The sequence below is a fragment of the Carassius carassius genome, chromosome 24 (assembly GCF_963082965.1).
Source record: "Carassius carassius chromosome 24, fCarCar2.1, whole genome shotgun sequence".
Taxonomy (NCBI): domain Eukaryota; kingdom Metazoa; phylum Chordata; class Actinopteri; order Cypriniformes; family Cyprinidae; genus Carassius; species Carassius carassius.
This window is the reverse complement of record NC_081778.1, coordinates 12,514,156-12,535,210: the sequence shown is the minus strand read 5'-3', so window position 1 is coordinate 12,535,210 and position 21,055 is coordinate 12,514,156. Positions and strand designations below refer to the sequence as shown.

At 35.9% G+C, this 21,055-nt stretch overlaps 1 protein-coding gene across 1 annotated transcript; it reads left to right on the top strand.

Annotated features, from left to right (window-relative positions):
• The first annotated feature begins 1,767 nt into the window (after positions 1-1,767).
• On the top strand, positions 1,768-20,721 carry LOC132102842 (acetylcholinesterase collagenic tail peptide-like). Its single transcript, XM_059507523.1, has 17 exons — positions 1,768-1,927; positions 3,008-3,117; positions 3,309-3,419; positions 5,028-5,072; positions 5,552-5,578; positions 8,325-8,396; positions 9,956-10,018; positions 10,127-10,153; positions 10,271-10,315; positions 10,397-10,432; positions 10,571-10,651; positions 10,741-10,837; positions 12,755-12,882; positions 13,070-13,189; positions 14,367-14,493; positions 17,521-17,623; positions 17,853-20,721. The coding sequence occupies exons 1-17, from the start codon at positions 1,837-1,839 to the stop codon at positions 17,920-17,922; spliced, it is 1,353 nt and encodes a 450-aa protein (XP_059363506.1). The 5' UTR covers positions 1,768-1,836; the 3' UTR covers positions 17,923-20,721.
• The last annotated feature ends 334 nt before the right edge of the window (positions 20,722-21,055 follow it).

Sequence of the window (21,055 nt, the reverse complement as noted above, 5' to 3'; positions counted from 1 at the left end):
ATTTCCATGTGTGGAAATGTTCCCTACAGTTTTACAGCATATAAAAGATTAACTAAAAGAAGCATTTTCACAGCCAAATCTGAAAATGTTTGTACAAAAAGCAGCCAGAATATAAAAGCTTTATCACCAAGTTATCACACCAAATTTGATAAGCACCAGTGTGTAGTTTTGCCCACAGCAAATTTGACTTTCTATCATTCTTTATAAAAACTGATATTACTGCATCTTTAAAAAAAAAAGGAATTATTATTTTACATATTTGTATTGTAACTACTTCTTTATTTGTTGACATAATGTTCTCATTAAATATTAATAATAATAATAATAATCACAACACTGTAGATTTTAAACTCGGAAAGCAAATTTTTGTTATCCTATAGTTAAAGCTAATCTCAGACAATTTAGTTTAGGGTTTCATGATCCTTTATTATAATTAATATTTTAAATCAGTTTTCATTTATATATTTTCCATTTCCATTTTAATTTTAGTTGTAAAAAAAAAATTGTTGTGTGTTTTTGTAAATTTTTTAGTATTTTTGGATTTTCCTATAAATGTTTATGTATATGTTCATTATTATTATTTTTATTTTATTTTTTATTCATGAAATTTTCTGTTGCTGTGTAGATTTAGTAAACAGGGTTTACTGAAAGAAACCCATAAATGACTTAATATATATATATATATAAAAAATACTTAATTTCAGCTACATTTCACATTTTAATTGAGTGTAACGATGTAATAACATAAATGGGTTACACTTTATTTTAAGGTGGCCTTGTTATAGTGTAATTATACATTTAAGTACTGAGTAATATTAATTAACTACATGTACTTATTATGTTAGGATTAGGGCTTGGCTTTGGGTTACTTGCATGTAATTATGCATAATTAATTGTTGTTATTATAATAGTAAGTGCATTTAAAGTGTAAAAAGGACTCCTTAAATTAAAGTGTTATCAATAACTAAAATAATAATGAAATGAAAAATTAAATTAAAGTTATAATTAAAAATATAAAAATATATTTTTTAATAATAATAAAAACTATAATAGTATCTCAATGATACTAAAATATCAATTCTAGTAAAACTCACAGAAATAGCGGAAAACAGGTTATGTTTGCACTTTCTATTGTCACTGGTGGTAATTCTAACTTTGAAAACAGGATTAGTCATAAAATATCTTCAGAATCATTTTGTATATGAGAGAGAATTTAACAAATAGTTGTAACCTGGCTCAGAGGAAGATATGAAAAAAACTTCTCAGAGGAATTAAGGGATAATACAAAACTTCTTCACCTTGCAATGATGTCAAAAGCAAAAAAGAATTCTACAAAATGCATATTAAATTTTGTTGAGACAGTGTGAAATGCTAAAGCAAAATAGCCTCTATTTTGGAATCAGCTCTCTAAAATTAGTAAGAAACAAGTTTTGGGTTTCATTCAGCAAACATGTTGCAGGGTGGTGTTATCAATAAATGAATGGTGGTAGTTGCCTCTGGCATGACACCTTGTTATTTCAATGTCATTTCTATCCACACTGTTTTGTTTTCCCTGTCCATTAGAGGCAGGGGAAACAAAGGCAGCGCTGGCAGTAGTAACAGGCTAATATTGGCTACAGAGGGCAGCTGACCGGCTGCCTCATGTATATTTAGCTCAGGGCCAATACATGGGAGAGGTGTAACAGACATTGGTTGGCATTCACTTCTACTAAAGGCGTGGATCTAGAGAGAGTATGTGTGTGTGTAAGAGAGAGAGAGGTGGGCAGAGAGAGGTGTAGTGCTGGACTGTCTCAGATCACTCCTCGGTGCTATTGGAGGTAGACCGCAGCCGGCAGCATGATTCTGTTGACACTCGGACTATATTTTCAACTCCTCTGCTATGTGGCATCATTCTCTTATGTGGATAATATATTCCCTCATCCAACAGGTAAGACATCAATGTCACTTGCACATGTTTGGTAGGCTGATATTAGAGGTTTTCTCTGACAGAGTAAAGTATGTTTGCACATGATATGCAAATCAAATCAAATTTGCACCAACAAAAACATTTTTGATAGACTCTCCTGGTATTTTCATGAATCATGCAAATTAAATTCAATTGCAGAGTATTCATAACATAAATACGTTGCACTGCTCTTTAGGAAGTCTTGATATAAATTGGGTGCCAGCATATAACATGCACTCTGAGCAAAATGTGTCCCAGTATTAAAAGATTTGCTTGAATATACGGGGAAAATTTCAAGTAAGATTTGAATTTCAAAACATTTGGAGACCAAAACCCTGTAATGAAAATCAAGTTAATATTTTGCCTTATTTTTGCGATTAATTTCCCTACAGGCATCAGTGACTTATCTCTGGTTATTATCTCTAATGGCAAAATGGCTGTGTTTCAGTTTTGTCAGCCAACACTGCAGTGAAAAGTTTAATTAGGCAAGTGCTTGTTTTTGCAAAGTTAACATCTTTCTGGAATTTCTATTTTAATGTACTGTTATTGATTGATTGATTGATTGATTTAAATTTATTTTTAATATGGTCACTTTTTGCTTGTGCACAACAATAATTGTGAGTACAAAAAAAATTATCACTGCACCATTTATTTTATAAGAGATTTTTTACAGCAAAACTATTCAAAGCATGTTAGGTTTCAATTGATGAAGCAATACATATTCTGTTCAGTATGACAACAAAAAGTGATTATCAGATATTAGTAGTTCATATTCATATTATATGCAACTGTGAACTGAGAAGTGATGCCTCAGGAAAATGAATTTTTGTTTTTATAAGAAAAGCTCCAGTATTACATATTTGCAGATAAATAAATTAATTTCAGTTATGGAGTACCTTTCATCACACTCCTTATTTCTTCCACCTGAGAAGTGTCCTAGTATCAAACACACAGTCATGTATTTCAGTCCCTCTTTTCCAAGACAGTGGAGTGAAACAATGTTCTGCTGGACCACATGTCTGTTGACATGTTCCTCATGAAACAGTATTTCCCCTCATCTAGATCTCCTGTTGCTGGAAACCAGAAAGAAATTCAACCCCTGCTGTTTACTGAGTCCGCCTCCACCCCCCCTCTTCCTTCCACCCCCTTCGCTGTGGCAGCAGGGTCCTCTGGTGAGTCCTGATTCATGACTACTGATCAAGCACCTGGTTTAGGTTCCAGGTACTTCAGGGTGTCAATAAGTACATTAATTTGTCCCCATGACCACAATATTCCATGGTGACAAAGAAATATAATAGATCTAAATAAAAGTCAAAGGAATTTCATGTTAACCACTGAAACTGTACATTTCTGTGACTTATAGACTGTGACTGTTGTTCAACCAAATGAATGTAACTCAGAAGATGAGCACAATCCCACACCCCCCACGTGTTGCCCAGGGCCTCCAGGACCAGCAGGACCTCCTGGCATTCAGGTACGTGCTTCAGATTTTAATGTTGAGGACAAAACTACATAGATATGTCCAACTATGAAAAAGCAGACTTTAAGGTGTATTTACATACATTTTTTGGCACAAAAATGTACACGATTTTAAAATGAAAGCATGCGTTAACCTTTTTTCATATTGAGTGAAATGTCATCCCACAATGATCTGTAGTTGTTCTGTTTGTTTACACTGTTTAAATGGCAAAGACTGTATACAAGAGCATTTGACAAACTAGACAGAAAGAAGGGCCAATGAGAAAAAGGAAACATTTTGTTAGATTTGTTTAGATGTTCAGAACATACTAATGTATTCATGTTGCTTACATATGGTATTGAAAACCGTTTATACCATTTCAGTTTAATGCTTTAACATGTTATGTGGCATAACTATCAAGTAAAAGGATTTTCCTTACTACAGCTTTAATACATGTGGGTGTACAAATCTTGATCATTATTTAATTTAATTTATTTTTACAAGAATCATCAATTATGTATTAAAATGTACGTATTTTAATAAGAATTATTAATTCATTAATGCTTTATTGCACATTTTACAACCTAACCTTGCCATTTAATAAAAAGGTAGAATTACATATAATTTTTTTCTGCATATTTCTAAATGTTGGCCATTCCACATGACCTTTATTTGGTCATTTATTTGGATAATATTATTTATTTGGGTTTATTAATGCCAATTTTATTTTTTTATTTCTGAACATATAAATCAATCCAGACAAAATATCAACGACCCATGAGCTATATTTACATGTACAGACCCTGACAAACTCTTAGACATTTATAGTCACATGCAAATTTGTTGTGGATTGCAAGTTGGTGCTTCAGGCAAGCAGAGTATTGAGTTGTCACAATGGTCAGTTCCAGGTCTGTAATTAGCCTTCATAACCCTCTCAGCATGTGAGACCCATGTGAGTTCCCCAGACGTCTTTCTGTAGTTACACAGATGTGACCAGTTTGGCCACCACGACACAGCAGGCAATTAACGCCCCACATTTAGAGCAGATAGATATAGACCTTTTTCCATTGCCAGCCACTGCTGCATCGTACCATTCTTAGAAACAACCCCAAGAGAGACACACACAGACACTCAAAACCCCAAGAGAGAGTTCACCCCTGCCCTGCAAGTTCACTCCAATCTCAATACAGTTTCATCTCTGTCATTGGTTTTCAGTTGTGTAGCGAATATTTCTGAGGTTGTCAGCCAAGAACATTATGCATCCTGTTCCAATACAGTCATAGGTTTTAAAGATGTAGTACATAAGGAACTATTGGGAAGCCATTCATTGGCTGATTTCCTCAAAAAGTATAAATACTGTGGCTCTGTGGTGCTTTGGTCATCGTTTTGTTCACTCCGCCTGACACAGCAAAAATCACAGCATTCAGTGAATTGGGTTTGGGGCAGGGCTATTATTTTTTGTCAACCAATGGAAGGCAGGAGAAGTATTTGGAAAACCGGTTTGGAAACAACAATTATGAGTTCTAGTCAACACTATTGGTTAGAATAAATATTTATGGTTACTGTGGCTTTAGCAAGATGTTTTGGATAAGCAATAAACAGTTATGTTTGTTTTATGATCAGGGTCCAGCTGGACTGCCAGGACCAAAGGGATCAAAGGGAGATAAGGTATGATGCATGCTTATGTAAATATATACATGCACACACAACAGCATGAAAAGCAATTAAGAACGAGAGAGAAACGAAGCTGACTAATTGGTCCAGTGAATTAAGGAATTATTCTTATCATTCTTTTAAATTATTCTTGTTATGGTTACACTTTATATTATAGTCAGCATGTGCATACTATGTAGTTATTATAGTAATTATAAGAACTGTGTAATAAATAGGTAACGCTGAACAAGGTTTAGAAAACACAAAAGAAGATATTTTGAAGAAAGTTTCAACTGTGCTAAAAACAGCTGAAACATTCTTAAAAGATGTCTTCTATTTTTGCTTTGCAGATGAATGAAAGGGCAAACTTGCACAAGAAATTATGACTTTATGAACTTTTCCTATATAAATCAATGACTCTCAAGTCTATGTATATTGTAAAACACTGATAAAATGACTGTTCTTATTCCCTCCTCCCCTTCTCTGTGTTGCAGGGTGAAATTGGAAGACCTGGACAAAAGGTGAGACTCACTGTCCTCTGTTTTCCAATAAGTGGATTTACTTAGAAAAAAAGGAAGAACAAGGAATGTGAGATGCACACAATTTTAAAGCTGCAGCATAACGTGAGCTGAAGGAAAGTCAATGCAAGTCCAACACTGACACAGGTAGACAGGTCACATGATCTTCAGTATGTTATTAGTAGCAGAGAGAGCTAAACATCAGGGGACACTTGTGGTCACCATCATTAGGTTCAGTCCACAGTGGAACATTCCCATGGCTCCTGTCCCACAATCACGTTGTGAACTTTTGTGGTTTCCTGAAAGGCATTTGGGACCAGAGTCAATAATACCTACAGCGGGGCTGTGGGTAAACCGAGAAGCCACTAAACCACTGCAAAGGATTTTGGGTGTGCTGGTGCATTGTTTCACTCCAGATGAGTGGAGTGCTGCTGGTGTAGGATGCTTTGTAGCATTTCATAGTAATTTAGCTAAGTGCTGCTGGGGCAGCCCAATAAATCATTCCCTCTCCCACAATGCCCGGCTCCTGCCCTTAGCGCATTATTTAATTAAAGCCAGGAGATCTCTCTCTCTCTCTCTCTCTCTCTCTCTCTCTCTCTCTCTCTCTCTCTCTCTCTCTCTCTCTCTCTCTCTCTCTCTCTCTCCCTCTCTCTCTCTCTCTCCCTCTCTCTCTCTCTCTCTCTCTCTCTCTTTCCATCTCTTCTGATGACTGTTTTGTCCCTCAAAGCACTCTGAAGACATGTTGTCCTCAGCTTGTCCTTACTGCCCTGCAATTAAGCAGCCAGTCTTCTTTAGGTGTTACACAGATTAGATGCATTGGAAAAGGAATGGCAGTCATGATGACACCTAGCTGATACTCAGTAAAATTGTAAATATTCTGTAGAACAGTTGTGTTCTTTATATTTGGCCACATGACTGTCTCAATTACATTTCTGATCTATTATATCAATGTTGTTATCATTCATTAAAATGAAAAAAAAATAATAATAATAATAATAAATAAATAAATCCAGCAATTCATAGCTTAAACAAAATATAAATATAAGATTATCATGATTTATTCAGGGAAATACATGGCTCTAGTCCTTTTAGATTGAAATGCTACATTTGATTTGGTCCTCCATGACATTCTTCTCTGCTGGAGATCTGTGTGGGTGTTACTGTATTACAGTGGTTTCACTCTTATTTGTCAAATAGGTGGTTTATTGTTCATCTGGGACATAACTCATCTTCCAAAATATACCTTTTGTTTGTGGTATTCCACAGGGATCAGTTCTTGGACCTGTGATGTTTTCCTTGTATATGCTCCCCCTGGCCTCTATTTTTGATAAATATGGTGTGTCTTTGCATCTATATACTGTCAACACCCAAATCTATCTTATATTACAGATTAACAATAAACACTCTCTTTTGCCACTATTAAAGGCTTAAAAGAAATTATACTATGGCTTTCAAGAAATTCCAAATCTAAATGAAATGAAAAGAAATCCAAAATTATTATGTTTGGCTCAAAGATAAACTTGATTTTGATCTTGACTTACTTGTCCCATAAAATTTGCAGTGTGCCAGAAATTTGGACATCCTATTTGCCTGCAACTTAAAGTTGGACAAACGGATATCTGTTGTTGTCAAGTCACTTTTTTATCAACTTTGCCTTCTTGCTAAAGTTAATTTCTTTTTGATGCGTGAGCAATTTTGAAACTGCAATCCATGTCTTTGTAACATCTCTGTTTGACTACTGTAATTTGCTGTATTATGGCGTTACTCTAGCTTCCATTTCTCATCTGCAGCTGATTCAAAATGCAGCTGCTGGACTGTTCAAAGGAAAGCGCAAATATAACCACATTAAACCTATTTTACACCTATGTGTTTACTTGCTGCCTGTCAAGCATAGATTGATAGATTATTTGCCTACAAAGCCCTCAAAACCTGGCACCTCAATACTTAATTGATTTATTACTCCTGTATACTTCTTCTAGAACCTTAAGATCATGACCTTGGCCTACTCACTGTCCCCGGTATTAAACTTAAAAAGCAAAGTGATCGCACCTTTGCTGCTGCTGACTTCGTCTTCACATTAGACAGGTCCCATCCATCACATTTAATTTCTTTCTTAAGATATATATTTTCTCCTTGTATTACATTCCTTAATGTTATTTTGGGTCTCTCTTGTACACTGTTGATTTTCTGTTGCATGTTTATTTAGTTTTTATTACTATATCTTATTCCCTTTTAATTCATTGTGATGCTTTTATTGTACTGCAATTTGATCAACCTTGATTGTGTTTACACTACAAATGTGCACTATAAATAAACATTGATTGATTGATGAAAAACTTAATGTTGCCTTGGTAATAACTGAAAAAAGTGGTAGTACTAGAATAACTAAAACTAAAAATGAAATGAAAATAAAGATAAACATAATTGATTGATACAGTATTCCATCTGTGCTAAAATCCATAATATAGCAACTTCTGTTATATAACGTATTATTTTATCAATCAATAAAAAAGTGTAATACAATTGTTTTAATGAAAATTAAGACAAAGCCAAAACCTATGTACTAAAGATATATAAGCCAAAACAACGTCAGCAATCTGAGCATTCAAAAATCAATTTTAAGCCAAGACATTAATTTCAGTGATATCTGCCAATATGCAAGGGCACTTGGAGCTGAATTTTTAAATCTTATAGTACCTTTAAATGTATATTTCTCTCTTTGTGTAAAATAATGCTATATGTGTTACAGGGACACACTGGCCTTCCTGGTCTTCCAGGGCGAAAGGGACCAAGTGGATTGCAAGGACCAACTGGGCCTAAAGTAAGTAATTATTTCCATCATCAACTGAACACAATTCCTGAACTATAGAATATAACTGTATTGTCTCTTTGTGTTAGTTCCTGTCTGTGGTACATGGTATGAAGTTGTACTGCAGGATATTTTTGTGGAAACCGTGACATATAGAGTGCCTATAAAAAGAATTCTTACCCCTTAAAATGACGCAGCCTTATGTTGAACTGCTTTAAATAACTTTTTTTTCCACATTAATCTGCACTCCATACACTATAATGACAAAGCAAAAAACTGATTTGTGACAACTTTGCAAATTTATGAAAATTCAAAAACTGAAATTAGTACATTGCATAAGTATTTATACCCTTAATGCAGTACTTAGTTGAAGCACCTTTACAGTCTCAAGTCTTTTTTGTATGATGCAACAAGCTTTGCAGTCCCTGCTGCTAAAAAATAGCCCCACAGCATGAGGCTGCTACCAGCACACTTTACTTTTGGGATGGTACTCTTGAGGTGATGAGCAGTGCATGGTTTCCTCCAAACATGATGTTTGGATTTGTGTTTCATCAGACCAGAGAATCTTATTTCTCACAATCTGTGGGTTCATCCGGTGCTTTGTTGCAAATTCCACGTGTGTTTTCAGGTGGCTTCACTTTTGAGAGGATTGAGTTTGGCCACACTGCCATAAAGACCGGATCAGTGGAGTGTTGCATTGAGGTTTCTCCTATCTCCACATATGATCATGGAGCTCAACATGTCGCGTCCAGTGTAGACATGGTGTAAAAAAGTCAGGAATCTCTTTCTGTCTTTAATGGGGTCATATGATATTGCTAAAAAGAACACTATTTTGTGCATTTGATGTAATGAAATGTGTGTTTATGCAGTTTAAGGTACAAAAAAACACATTATTTTCCACATACTGTACATATTTTTTCTCCTCTATGCCCCACCTTTCTGAAATGCGTCGTTGTTTACAAAGCTCATCGTTCTGAAAAGCGAGGTGTACACTGATTGGCCAGCTATTCAGTGCATTGTGAATGGCCCAAATGCTTCAAGTGTGTAATGGAAATGTTACGCCCCTTGCCATACTGTGATGCATGTCCCGGTCAGAACAAGCACCACAAGACAAAAACAATAAAACCCATTACAAATGAGCAATTTGTTGCATCCAGTGTGGACTTAATTATGGATTACAATGATTTATACCAGTCTTTTAAAGACAAGTCACTCGACAGCCATATATATATATATATATATATATATATATACATATATACACACACACAGAGCTGGGTAGTAACTGATTACATGTAATCTGGATTACATAATCAGATTCCAAAAATGTAGTACTTGTAATTAGATTAAATTACATTTAAAAACTATATTGTATGTACTATTACTACTACTGTAGTGTATGGTGTACTCTTTAAACTAATTAGCTATGAACTTTTAGTGCAAATACTAATAGGGGAAAAGTTGTGTTTCTCAAGCATGAATTGTAATGGACCTCAACAGTATACACAATGATGTGACAGCATGGTAGTGTGATTTAGTGTCCAGTGAGGTGATCCTTGTGTTTTTAACAGGGGGAGAAAGGCGACCCTGGGCTGATGGGCATGCCAGGGGCAAGAGGACCAATTGGACCCAAGGTCTGGACAGTCTTTGTTTCCTGAATTAGGACTGCTGCTGTCATGATGCCTTGTCATATGCAGACAGAATAATATACTCATGTGCTGAATATTATTAATTTATTGCAGGGCTTACCTGGACATAAGGGTGAAAAAGTGAGTTACCTCTCTGAACCCACTTTTATTCATCCTTAAGTTCATGCTTTCATTTTTTTACTGCAGTTGTTCATTGTTAGTTAGTATTCTTCTGCTGTTTTGATGTTGTCCTCATAGGGCTCACAAGGTTTAAGAGGTGTAACTGGCTCAAAAGGAGACAAGGTGATTTACCATAGTACAATTAATTTATATTGCAAATTGTAACTGCTCTAATCCATAATTTATTCTTTTATACTGATTCAGGGATCAATTGGTCTTCCTGGAATGCTTGGGCGGAAGGTCCTGAAAATATTATTGTATATTATTATAAATATTTAATATTTTTAAAAAAGTTATATATAAAAAGAAATGGTCTGTTATTAGTTAACATAATAAAACAAAAGTAATTTTATTTGTGATTTTAAAATCATTTCTCAGGGTGAAATGGGCCCAAAAGGAGAACCTGGAAGCGCAGGGAACAGGGGACCCACCGGCCGCCCAGGAAAAAGAGGAAAGCAGGTGATCCATCCCCAAACACGTAATAGCAACATGATAACAGCACAAAAGGACTGGAAATAAATGACCATTATTATTGATTTCTGATGCAGGGCGCAAAAGGTGACACTGGTGCAACTGGACCCATGGGTCCTGCAGGCCCTCAGGGGGTCCCGGGTCACCCTGGCCCTCCTGGTTTGCCCACCTCAGGTATTACATTTCTATCAGTTCTCAAATCTCTTGTGGTCTCTAAGAAAATGTAGTTTCTTTGGAGAAATTACATGGAAAATGAAAAACAAAAATGAAAAGTTAATTCTAATAATTAATTTAAATTTTATACAAATTTATTTTATATATATATATATATATATATATATATATATATATATATATATATATATATATATATATATATATATGTGTGTGTGTGTGTGTGTGTGTGTGTGTGTTCAAATTAAGAAATGAAGAAATACAATTTTGTACAGCATTGTTTAAAAATTTGAGGTTAAGTTTATTTAATTACTTAATGTTTACTTAAAGTGTTATGTTCACCAGGGCTACATTTGTTTGATCAAAAATACAGTAAAAACACTGAAATCGTATTACCATTTAAAGTAAATACATTTTCCAATTTAACATATTTATAATGTGTAATTTCCTGTGAGTGCAAAACTAAATTTAGAAAAACGTTTTTCTGCTTAATGTTTTTGTTGAAACCTTGATACCTTGAAGAAAGTTAAAAACAACTCTATTTATTTAAAATATCTCACATATATTGTAACTAAAAGTCCTTACTGTCAAATAAAATTATTATATAAAATTATTTATACTCCGTGTTGGGGAAAGTTACTTTTGCATTATTTTTGTGTTATTTTTAAATCAGTGCACACAACGCCTCTGCACTTACTCACGATTTCTCTCAACATGAGGACAGGAGAGCTGTCAGTCAATAAATGGAAAAAAGTCTTGGTTACGTACGGAGACGTCTTGGAATCCCTATACGTCTGTCACCGAAGTGACGTCGAGAGTGACAGATTGAAAAGCGGAACTGGTGTTTCTTATTTGAAAGAGAATTCTTACTTGAAAAAAGGAGTCTGACTACTTAACTCACTTTACTTGTAATGTTTTAACCCCAATACTATTTATATCGTATTAATTAATTAATTAATTATTAATATCATGCATTGTTATTTGAATGTATACATTATTTTTAGCATATTATACATCTTTTGAGATGGATTTGTTTAAGATTTCAAGATCCAAGGCCTTAACCATGTCTTGAACTATTTGCAAATAATATTTTAAACACATGCACATTGATTTGTATACCTAATATGTCAAAAACATAAAACATTTCTTGTCCTCTATTTGAGAAAAAAGTAGAGTAGTTTGCATTCCTGGATATTACTGTCGGTCAATTAACATTTCTATAAAAATCAGTCAAATATGAATTCCACCTCGCTCAATTTGAACGCTTCGTGCTGGAACTCTCGCTCTTCTTATGTGAGCAGGTAACCCCGCCTACTTTGATTTGATTGGCCATCTAAATCATTTCGAAATTGTCTAGCTCTATTAGATCGTTGGGGCAGACCAGCATAAAATGTAGCATTTAAACCTTTTTGTCATTTGAACAACAACAAACAGAGCACTGTGTCATGGAGTGCAGCAGAGCAGTGCAAGGATTTTGGCCATTTGGCCATCACTAATTATCCATATCTATGGTGGTTACGGATCACATGATGACATTGCAGCATTCGCCATGAGCAGACTGTGAAGCACATGGATCTTAAATCACTGCAGGAAATCCCACCACTGGTCTATTTAGCTTCAACAGCAACCTGATCCATGACTGAAACAGAAGCCCCAAAGGAGACTGACGCCATGACATCATGTCCTTAACTGACGGCCGGAGCAGCCAAGCTTCTCGCAGAATTACAAACATTATGTCACCACTTTATTCACAGGACAGCTGCTGTCTTGTTTTGGTTTGTGTGCATATTAACTCGATTGCTTTCTCTTCGTGATAGATGAGGCCAGGTTTAGTAGCTCTTAAAATCACTTCATTACTTTGCATCACATGGAGGGACATTTATGTCTTTAGTTCAATGTTGTTTACCTCTCCTTCAGGACTGTACATGGTAGGACAGAAAGGGGAGAAGGGACAAACCAGCAGAACAGGCCGCTGTGGCTGCAGTGCCGCCTCGAGTGCCAGCCCTTCCTTTGACCACTGGGGTAGCTATCCCAGAGTTCCAGCGGTAAGCCAGCATTGCCAAGACAGTTTACAAACTAAGCTTGAATATTCCCAGATATCTCTGTGCATTGCACTGGATTGATTTTAATTTTTTTTACTTTTTTGGGGGGGGGGGAAGTAATATTAAATTTTACAACTATAATTAATTTTACCAGTCCAACATTTGATAACATTACATATCTGTGCTGCAGATATTTGTGGTAAATAACGAACAGGAGCTGAACCGCCTCAAGACTGATAATGCTTTGGCCTTCCGTAAAGATCAGAGGTCACTTTACTTCAAAGACACTGACGGCTGGATGCCAATTCAGGTGCTCATCAATAATGTGATCTAAACCAGTTGGCACATTACTTGTTCAGAATTTGTATTTTTATTAACTCTTTAGTGTTAAAAGTATATGAATATGTAAGGAAATGCATATTTTAGGTTCTATAAAAGGTTCACTATTTAGCTTATATTTTATCTTAAATGCTACAAGACATTTCAGGCTAAAACATTGTTTGTTTTTTTCCCTGTACTGATTAATTTTGTCTATTTCCTTCCATACCTTGTCTTATTTCAGATTAGTAGAAAGAAAACATCCAAAATACACATTTCTTTTTAATTAATTTAATGCACATTTCTGATATTCTCACACTTTCTCTGTGTCTGTAGATATCTTATACAATACATATCATTAAAGGTTGCTTTTTTTCCTTCCTGCACTAAACCAGTAATTCACTTCAGAATCACTTTCATACTTAAAACTTTACAGTTTTATTCCTATCTATATTCTAAGGGGTTTATGCAGAGGGGTTCATACATAATTTACCTGATTTATAACATTGTATTGATATTATTGATATTTATTTTATTTTTCTGCCTGTTGACAGTATTTTCAGATTTATGGAGTAATATCCAAAAACCCCATTGTAGAAAAAAAATATCCAATGTTCAGATTTTTGTACTGTAAATGTATGCACATTAGAGTAAATTTAATTAGGTAGTGCCTCATTTTTAATTTGCCTCATTTAAACATACTATTTCCAAAAAAAAATTATATAAAACAACTATTTTAATGTACTGTGATTAATCAAAGGGAGAAAGTATAGTGATATCTAATAGTTCATAATAGTTTTAATAATATTAAATAATATCAAATTAATAATAATAATAAAAGTTTTTTGCCCAATTCACATTCATAACATAGTTCTTAATTTAATAGCCCAGTTATGTGACAATTTGTTTCAATTGCAAATATTTCGTTTAGTTTGTCAAATGACTTCATAAAACGTACATATAGTAATTCTAAATGCATTATCAAAAAATTTAATAAAGTATGAATTGTACTGTAGCATGTTAATATGTCAGCTGCCCAAATAATTTTATGTCAACCACCCAATTACGGTCGTTACAGACTGTTTTTGACAGACATTTTATTTCTTAATAGTTTTACATATATAGTGAATTTAGTTTCTACATCTGTAAAAGAGTCTTTTTGATTGCAGTTAATACCGTTCCAGTCGATGGAGCGTGATGCCGACCAGGAGGGCTTCTGCGGAGACAGCATCGTGCAAGTTGAGAACAGAGAGGAGTGTGATGACGGAAATAAGGTGGTCACAGATGGCTGTGTCAGTAAGTATGAGGTTGAAACATCAGCACTCCAGCTGACAGCTTATTCCCAACAACATGCTGTAAATGAATGTGGTTTAATGTAAGAGTGCTCTCTGAAATAGGAATAATACAGTCTTGTCTAGCAAATGAATCCAAGAATAAAACCTTCATTCAGGAGTCATCCCAACATATGCTATCATTCATTACATGGCTCTCTGGAATACTCCATTTTGACTGGTTGATCACTGCATTCATAATAAAATGTAAAATCGTGGAATTTACATGGAAATAATTTGTCATTATATTGTTTAATATATTTATTTGCTTGGTCGGTGTCATTGTGGGCTTTGGTTCTTTTGCTTTTGTAGTCAATAAGGACATAATTTGGTGAAGTGATATGGACATGTAATGTTGTCAAGACCTGCCTGGAACTACTTTAGCTGTGTGTTTCCCTGAAAATAATTGCACACCTTAGAATGTTTGTCAACCAATCAGAATCAAACATTCAATGGTCCCATAGTATTTATTTCTGCATAAAATACCTTCATTTATTAAGTTTATTTTTGTGTGCCATGTAATGAGCTGAATAATAAGCAGTGGTTATGCAACTGATCTTGTATTCTTGTCATGCGAGATCTTGTCAAGAGAGTACATTATCTCTCTTTGTAACATACTGTATATACTGTATAAGCAATATTACACGAGTAGATGTAAGATATAGCTGTATATCGGCCGTCAAACTGTCATATATATATGTATACATTGTAATCTTAACAGTGAAAACCTCTATACTGTGAGAAACTAAAAATCCAATGGGGCATAATGTAATTGAAATAATGCTCCGGTCAACTTAGGTAAGGGAATGAGTGTTGCATTGAACGCATATGGTGGAAACTCCTGTTTACTTTGATATTGAAGCCTGATTTGTTCAAGTTTGTGTAACTGCGTGAACAATTGGCGTTTCAACCCACTAAAAGGGGAGGAGCTGACCACTATATAAGTCAGCTCAGAGCATGATTTATCAGAATATTTTGAGTGTCAGCGACAGCCATTGACTCATATGCAGTCTTATATCATGAGAAAGGTAATGACCTATGCTCTGAACGGGTTGAGAGCACCTTAGGCACATAGCCGTGTCTTGGTTTGAGGATGACATTTCAGCCCAAACTCAAGGCATGATGCACTGATTGATAGTGCTTGCAGGTCACAGACTCGCTTGACTGATGTTAATGCCAAAAAGAGGGTGGTCTTGAGTGACAGATGCCACAAATCAGCTGCCTGAAGTTGCTTAAAGGACTACAGATAAGTCCCAGGTCAGAACAGTATGAAGACGAGGTGGATTCAGTCTCCGAGCTCCACTCAAGAAACTTAACGACAAGGTAATTTTTGCTGACTGACTGGCCCGCCATGAGTGCATGATTTGCTGCAATGGCTTCCACGTATACTCTGAGTGTGGAAGGAGTGTGCCCTTTATCCAGCAGCTCTTGCACGGATGACACATCACAGGAAGATGGGTCTTTGTTCCATGCTGTACACCAGTTTTAAAAAGCTGACCATTTAAGTGCATAGAGGCATCTCGTAGAAGTGTCTCTAACCTCCAAAATTGTATTAGTTACACTCGCGGGGAGCTGTAAAGGTTCCTGTTGATTGGCCAAATATGAAGGTTCCACAGCTCTGGCCAGGGATGCCAAATCATGCCTCTCGCTTGTGAGAGGAGGTCTGTCCTCAATGGTATTAGCCAAGGGGCTGGAGATAGCAGCTGAATAAACTTGGGGAACCACATCGGATTCCTCCAGTGCGGGGCCACCAGAAGGACCGAGCATTTGACTTCCCTGACGGGCAACTAGGAGGAAGGCATACAAGCGAGCACTGGGCCATTCGTGGGCCTGGTCATCTCACTGCTTTGAAAAATAAATTGGGCTGGGAACATTGTCTTCTGAGATGAAGAGGTCTACCTTTGTGCAAAGCACATGTGCATGTCCTGGTAGTAGTTCATGATCATGGTCCTGATGTTGTCTGGGATGTAGAAGAATTCCAAAGCATATGCTATGAGCAAGTCATCCCAGAGAGCTTTAAGACTGTCCTTCTCAGACTCCTCTGCCTTCCTCTAACGATTGTGGAACTGCCTTCTGCTTATCACCAGGTCATCGATCTCTTTCTCTCTCCTGTCTTTTAATCTTATTATGGTTTCTCTAATGGTCACCTCGCCGTACCTGTTGCTGCATTTTTCATACAGGATTTCCCCAAACAGGTTTAGCAGTGCTACCACTGACCCACACAGAGCTTTTTGCAGCAGCCCACTCAGTTGTTCGTCCAACTTTCTCCACTCTTTAGCCTCGTTGGCCTTTGGCCAATTGATCTTGTTCCTTTGGAGTGGGTTCTTCCGGTTCCTGGCCCTTTGGCTCAATTCCGTTCTTGGGGGTGCTACTGAGTTCACTTCTTGGGTTTCATCAACATCCCTTTCTTCCCCCTACTTCCTTTCCTCCTGCTCTGCCACTACAACATTGGGCCCATTGGCACTGTGGATGTCAACCCAGCCTTGGATCCCATTTGTCTGACCTGCCCATACCAGGGCAGTGCAAGGTTGAGGGACTATGGACCAGTGTCAATTTTTCAAAATCGAGATTTATACATCATTTGAAAGCTGAGTAAATAAACCATGATGTATGGATTATTAGGATCGTACAATATTTGGCCGAGATACAACTATTTGAAAATCTGGAATCTGAGGGTGCAAAAATAACTAAATACTGAGAAAATCGCCTTTGAAGTTGTCCAAATGAATTCTTAGTAATGCATATTATTAATCCAAAATTAAGTTTTGATATATTTACTGTAGGAAATTTACAAAATATCTTTATGGAACATGATCTTTATTTAATATCCTAATGATTTTTGGCCTGAAAGAAAAATATGTAATTTTTCAGTCTGTAAAGGTTAAATGTTGCTTCCATATACATTTGCTACCACACAGCTGCCAGCTTTTTACTGTAAATTTCACAGATTTTTTATTTTCTCCCCTTATCTCCTCTTATCTCTTTTTCTCAGAGTGCAAACTTGCATATTGTGGGGATGGATATCGCTATGAAGAAGCAGAGGAGTGTGATGGAAAGGATTTTGGCTTTCACACATGCAGATCCTTTTTGCCTGGGTAAGACTGTTCAAGCCTATTTAAAAAGGATAGGGCAAAGCTAAAATCCCCCTTGAGGAAAATGAGCTCTTTTCTTGTCCCTGTTTTCTTGTGCTAGTAGATAGCACAATGTTATATTAAAATAATATTGTAAAATAATTTTGATTTGATTAATATATATATTAATGCTGATCCTTAACAAAATTCGGTTACATTTGTCCAAATAACATGCATGTCTTTCTGTCCACAGATCTTATGGAAATCTCAAGTGCACAGCTGACTGTTTCATTGACTCAACAAACTGCAAGTATTTCACATGAGGACACAAGAAAGCAGTGTCTTATTTCAGCTGACGAGATCCATATAAACGACGAAACTGAAAACGTAGATTCAGCAAATAAACTGAGTGTAAAAATTATTGAGGGAATTATCACAAACACATTAGCTGAGCTGTTGACGTGATGCTGAGAGGCCATGTAGCTCACTCGGGAAAAGAATGCTCAGCAAAGTCAAGGTTGTGCTTGCACACTTAAGAACTCTAACAGGACTTCAGACGCCATTCTCTGTTTATTCAGCCTCTGCTGCCTGCCGCTCAGCCCTGGCTCGATGTTTGGCCAGAGTGTTTGGCCACACTAAGAGGAAACAGGTAAGTTGGGTGCCTCTTGGAGATGGGTAAAGGACTCCTCAATACCTCAAAGTACTGTAGTATTGTTTCAGAGGAAAGCCGTTTTCTCCTGGTCAACCCCACCTTCCTCACACAGGATGGTCTGTATGTGGAATGCAATGTGACTTTGTTACAATAGTATTTTGCATGAGGCTGAGATTGCTGTAGACATGTCAGCAAAGATCATTACCAAGGCATGTACCTGAAAAAACAAAAGTGGCTCATATCTTTAAATGTAATATTATGTAGGCTTACACCACACTGGTGCTTGGCCCTGAAAGAAACCGAATAATTTCATTATCTTAAATGACACTGATGATCATTAAGGTTAGTACAGTTTTGCATACTAGGTTCAAAATTAGCTTGTTGCCATTCAGCCCAATAGTGGGTAAATTTAAGAAAAAAATTAATTTAAGAGCTCATAAAATGGCACAATTATAAGCCAAATGACTGTTTAATCGATAATGATATTTGTTCAGAAGTACCAACATAAAATATACCATCATTCAGTATTTTATATATATTTTTTGATAGTAATCAAACATCACAAAAAATGATTCATGATTCAGTGAGGGAGTCAAATATTCACTGACTGAGTCTGATTCAAACCACTTACTCAAAAGCAAATTCAAGGCTGTGTCGTAAAGAAATGTTAGATATGCGTTTATCAATAAATATGTTAGGTAAATGTGACCCAAAGTAAAGAGGGCACAGGAAAGGGAATGTATATTCTGATTGGAATTCACCCTATAATGATGCTTTTGTTCATATCTTTGCAAATTAGGCATCACGGTTCGCACAATTTGTTCCTGTGTTCAAGAAACACTAGCATGACCTCTTATGAGATCAGAATCATGAAATCACAAATGGAAACAATGACTAGACTTTGAATTTTGTTGAAGTAAGGTACATATTTGTCACATTTTCGACCATTTTACTCGCCCTTATTTGAAACGCTACCTCTCATAAACAATTTTTACACTAGTTTTGGTGGTTTCTTGCCATTTGCATTATGTTTCGGTGACCCAAATGGCCAGTAAATCCATTTACTTACTTAGCAAATTCCCATTTTACGTCAGTTTGGCACATGGCAGGTGTTATTTTTGGACCCTAGGTATAAAACGTGTTTTCACAGACTACTTAATGTGAAAAAAGGCAGCATAAACTTAATAATACTAATAAACAGTAAACACAATAATAATACTGACTGACGATATATTATTATGGATGTTTAAGATTAGAAGACCCTGCTTTCCAGGCTCTCGGTATGTTTTTGGGGGTCACACTTAGTTTAACATTTTCATCATATCTCAGGAAACCACTTAAAGATATCCATAACCCCTCCACCTCCATGTGTGGAGTAGGGTGCACATATTCCACAATTTAGCTTAGTTCCACGCTGCTGTCTTGTGCTTCGAGATCTTGAAGTAAAGCAAACACTGAATGCTTATTTATTTGGGTTATGGGTCTGAAGATCTTAAAAAATGGAGGAATAACCCACCGAACTCATGAGGAAACCTAAATGTTTTAAAAGTTGGCAATTTGTGTGAACTCATACGATGTGATCTGTAGACAAACAAAGCATGACGCTCTGTCCCTAAACTTAACTATCAGTGGGGCGTTAAGCAGATTGTGTGAAAATATAGGAATGGGATTGTACGAATTCATTCAACATTGCCATCAGTTCATCAAAATAGTTTGGAATTGCTGTGAGGTTGTGTTGGTAAAACCATACAGTATGTGAAGGCTCTAAAGCTGTTTTTAAACATTTTGTACTGTCTTCTATTGCAGAGGTAGCATTTAGCTGCTATTCAGGCTAAAGACTGTTGGATTAAGGCTGGACTGTTTAGATTGTCCCAAAGGCTTTAAACTGATTTATACCCAGTGCCAAAGTCCAGTCTGAATATACCTCAGCATATATGGTGTGCTTTAGCCTTTGTGATTACAGGACCTGAGGTGTAGCATATAGCACTTACTTACTGTTAAATTCAGTGAATTCTTGCTTACGTATCTTTTGAATTACATGACTAGTCAGTCTTCCATAAGCTCTGATGCATTTGCTTCAGAAACCTCTTTGCTTACATTTCTGGGATGATATTCCTGATTTACCTGTAGATTTCATGTAAAATATTATGGATATATTATCGAAATAAGTGTCTTGAATTTATTATTCTGGTGAAACTGCATGTTTATATTGTATACTCTTGTTAAAAAGAGCAAAATTGCCACACACATTAATGGCCTATAACAGGCAGACATTTTTTTATTTAAAGTGCAATTTGCTCGTAACTGACTGTTATCCTCATTTTTGTACAAATTGAGGAAAGATGTTAAAATCAAATGTTGCACAACAAACAAATACAAAAGAGACTGAATGTTTTGTCGTAGTGTAATTTGAAAGCTGTTCTCAGTATACTGTCTTGTAATGATGTTAAAATAAAGCTTGAAAAGCTAATGTTCACAGTATGACTGCTGTTTATATTGGACCAATTTATTTTCTTCTCATTTTGTCTTCGTATTCTTTCATCAAAAAGTTGTGATAGATTATACAATATTATCAATGCTAGTTGGCCAAAGTCAGAGCCAGTCTGTGGATTCTGAGCAGTCAGCTGATGTCCTTTGACTGGATGGAATCATAGAATGAAAGTTTTAAAAAAGAAAAATGTGTCTATGTCTAATTGGATAATATACCAACACAACAAAAGTGATTTTGAGCAACAGCTCAATGAACCAGAAGTTAATGTATAATTCATTTGTTGACTTTGTAAATTGTAACAGAGAAAAACTGG

Coding starts and splice junctions, on each gene's coding strand:
- LOC132102842 (XM_059507523.1), top strand. CDS start 1,837: ATGATTCTGTTGACACTCGGACTATATTTTCAACTCCTCTGCTATGTG. Junction 5,579..8,324: donor TTGGAAGACCTGGACAAAAG/GTGAGACTCACT, acceptor TATGTGTTACAG/GGACACACTGGCCTTCCTGG. Junction 10,433..10,570: donor CTGGAATGCTTGGGCGGAAG/GTCCTGAAAATA, acceptor ATCATTTCTCAG/GGTGAAATGGGCCCAAAAGG.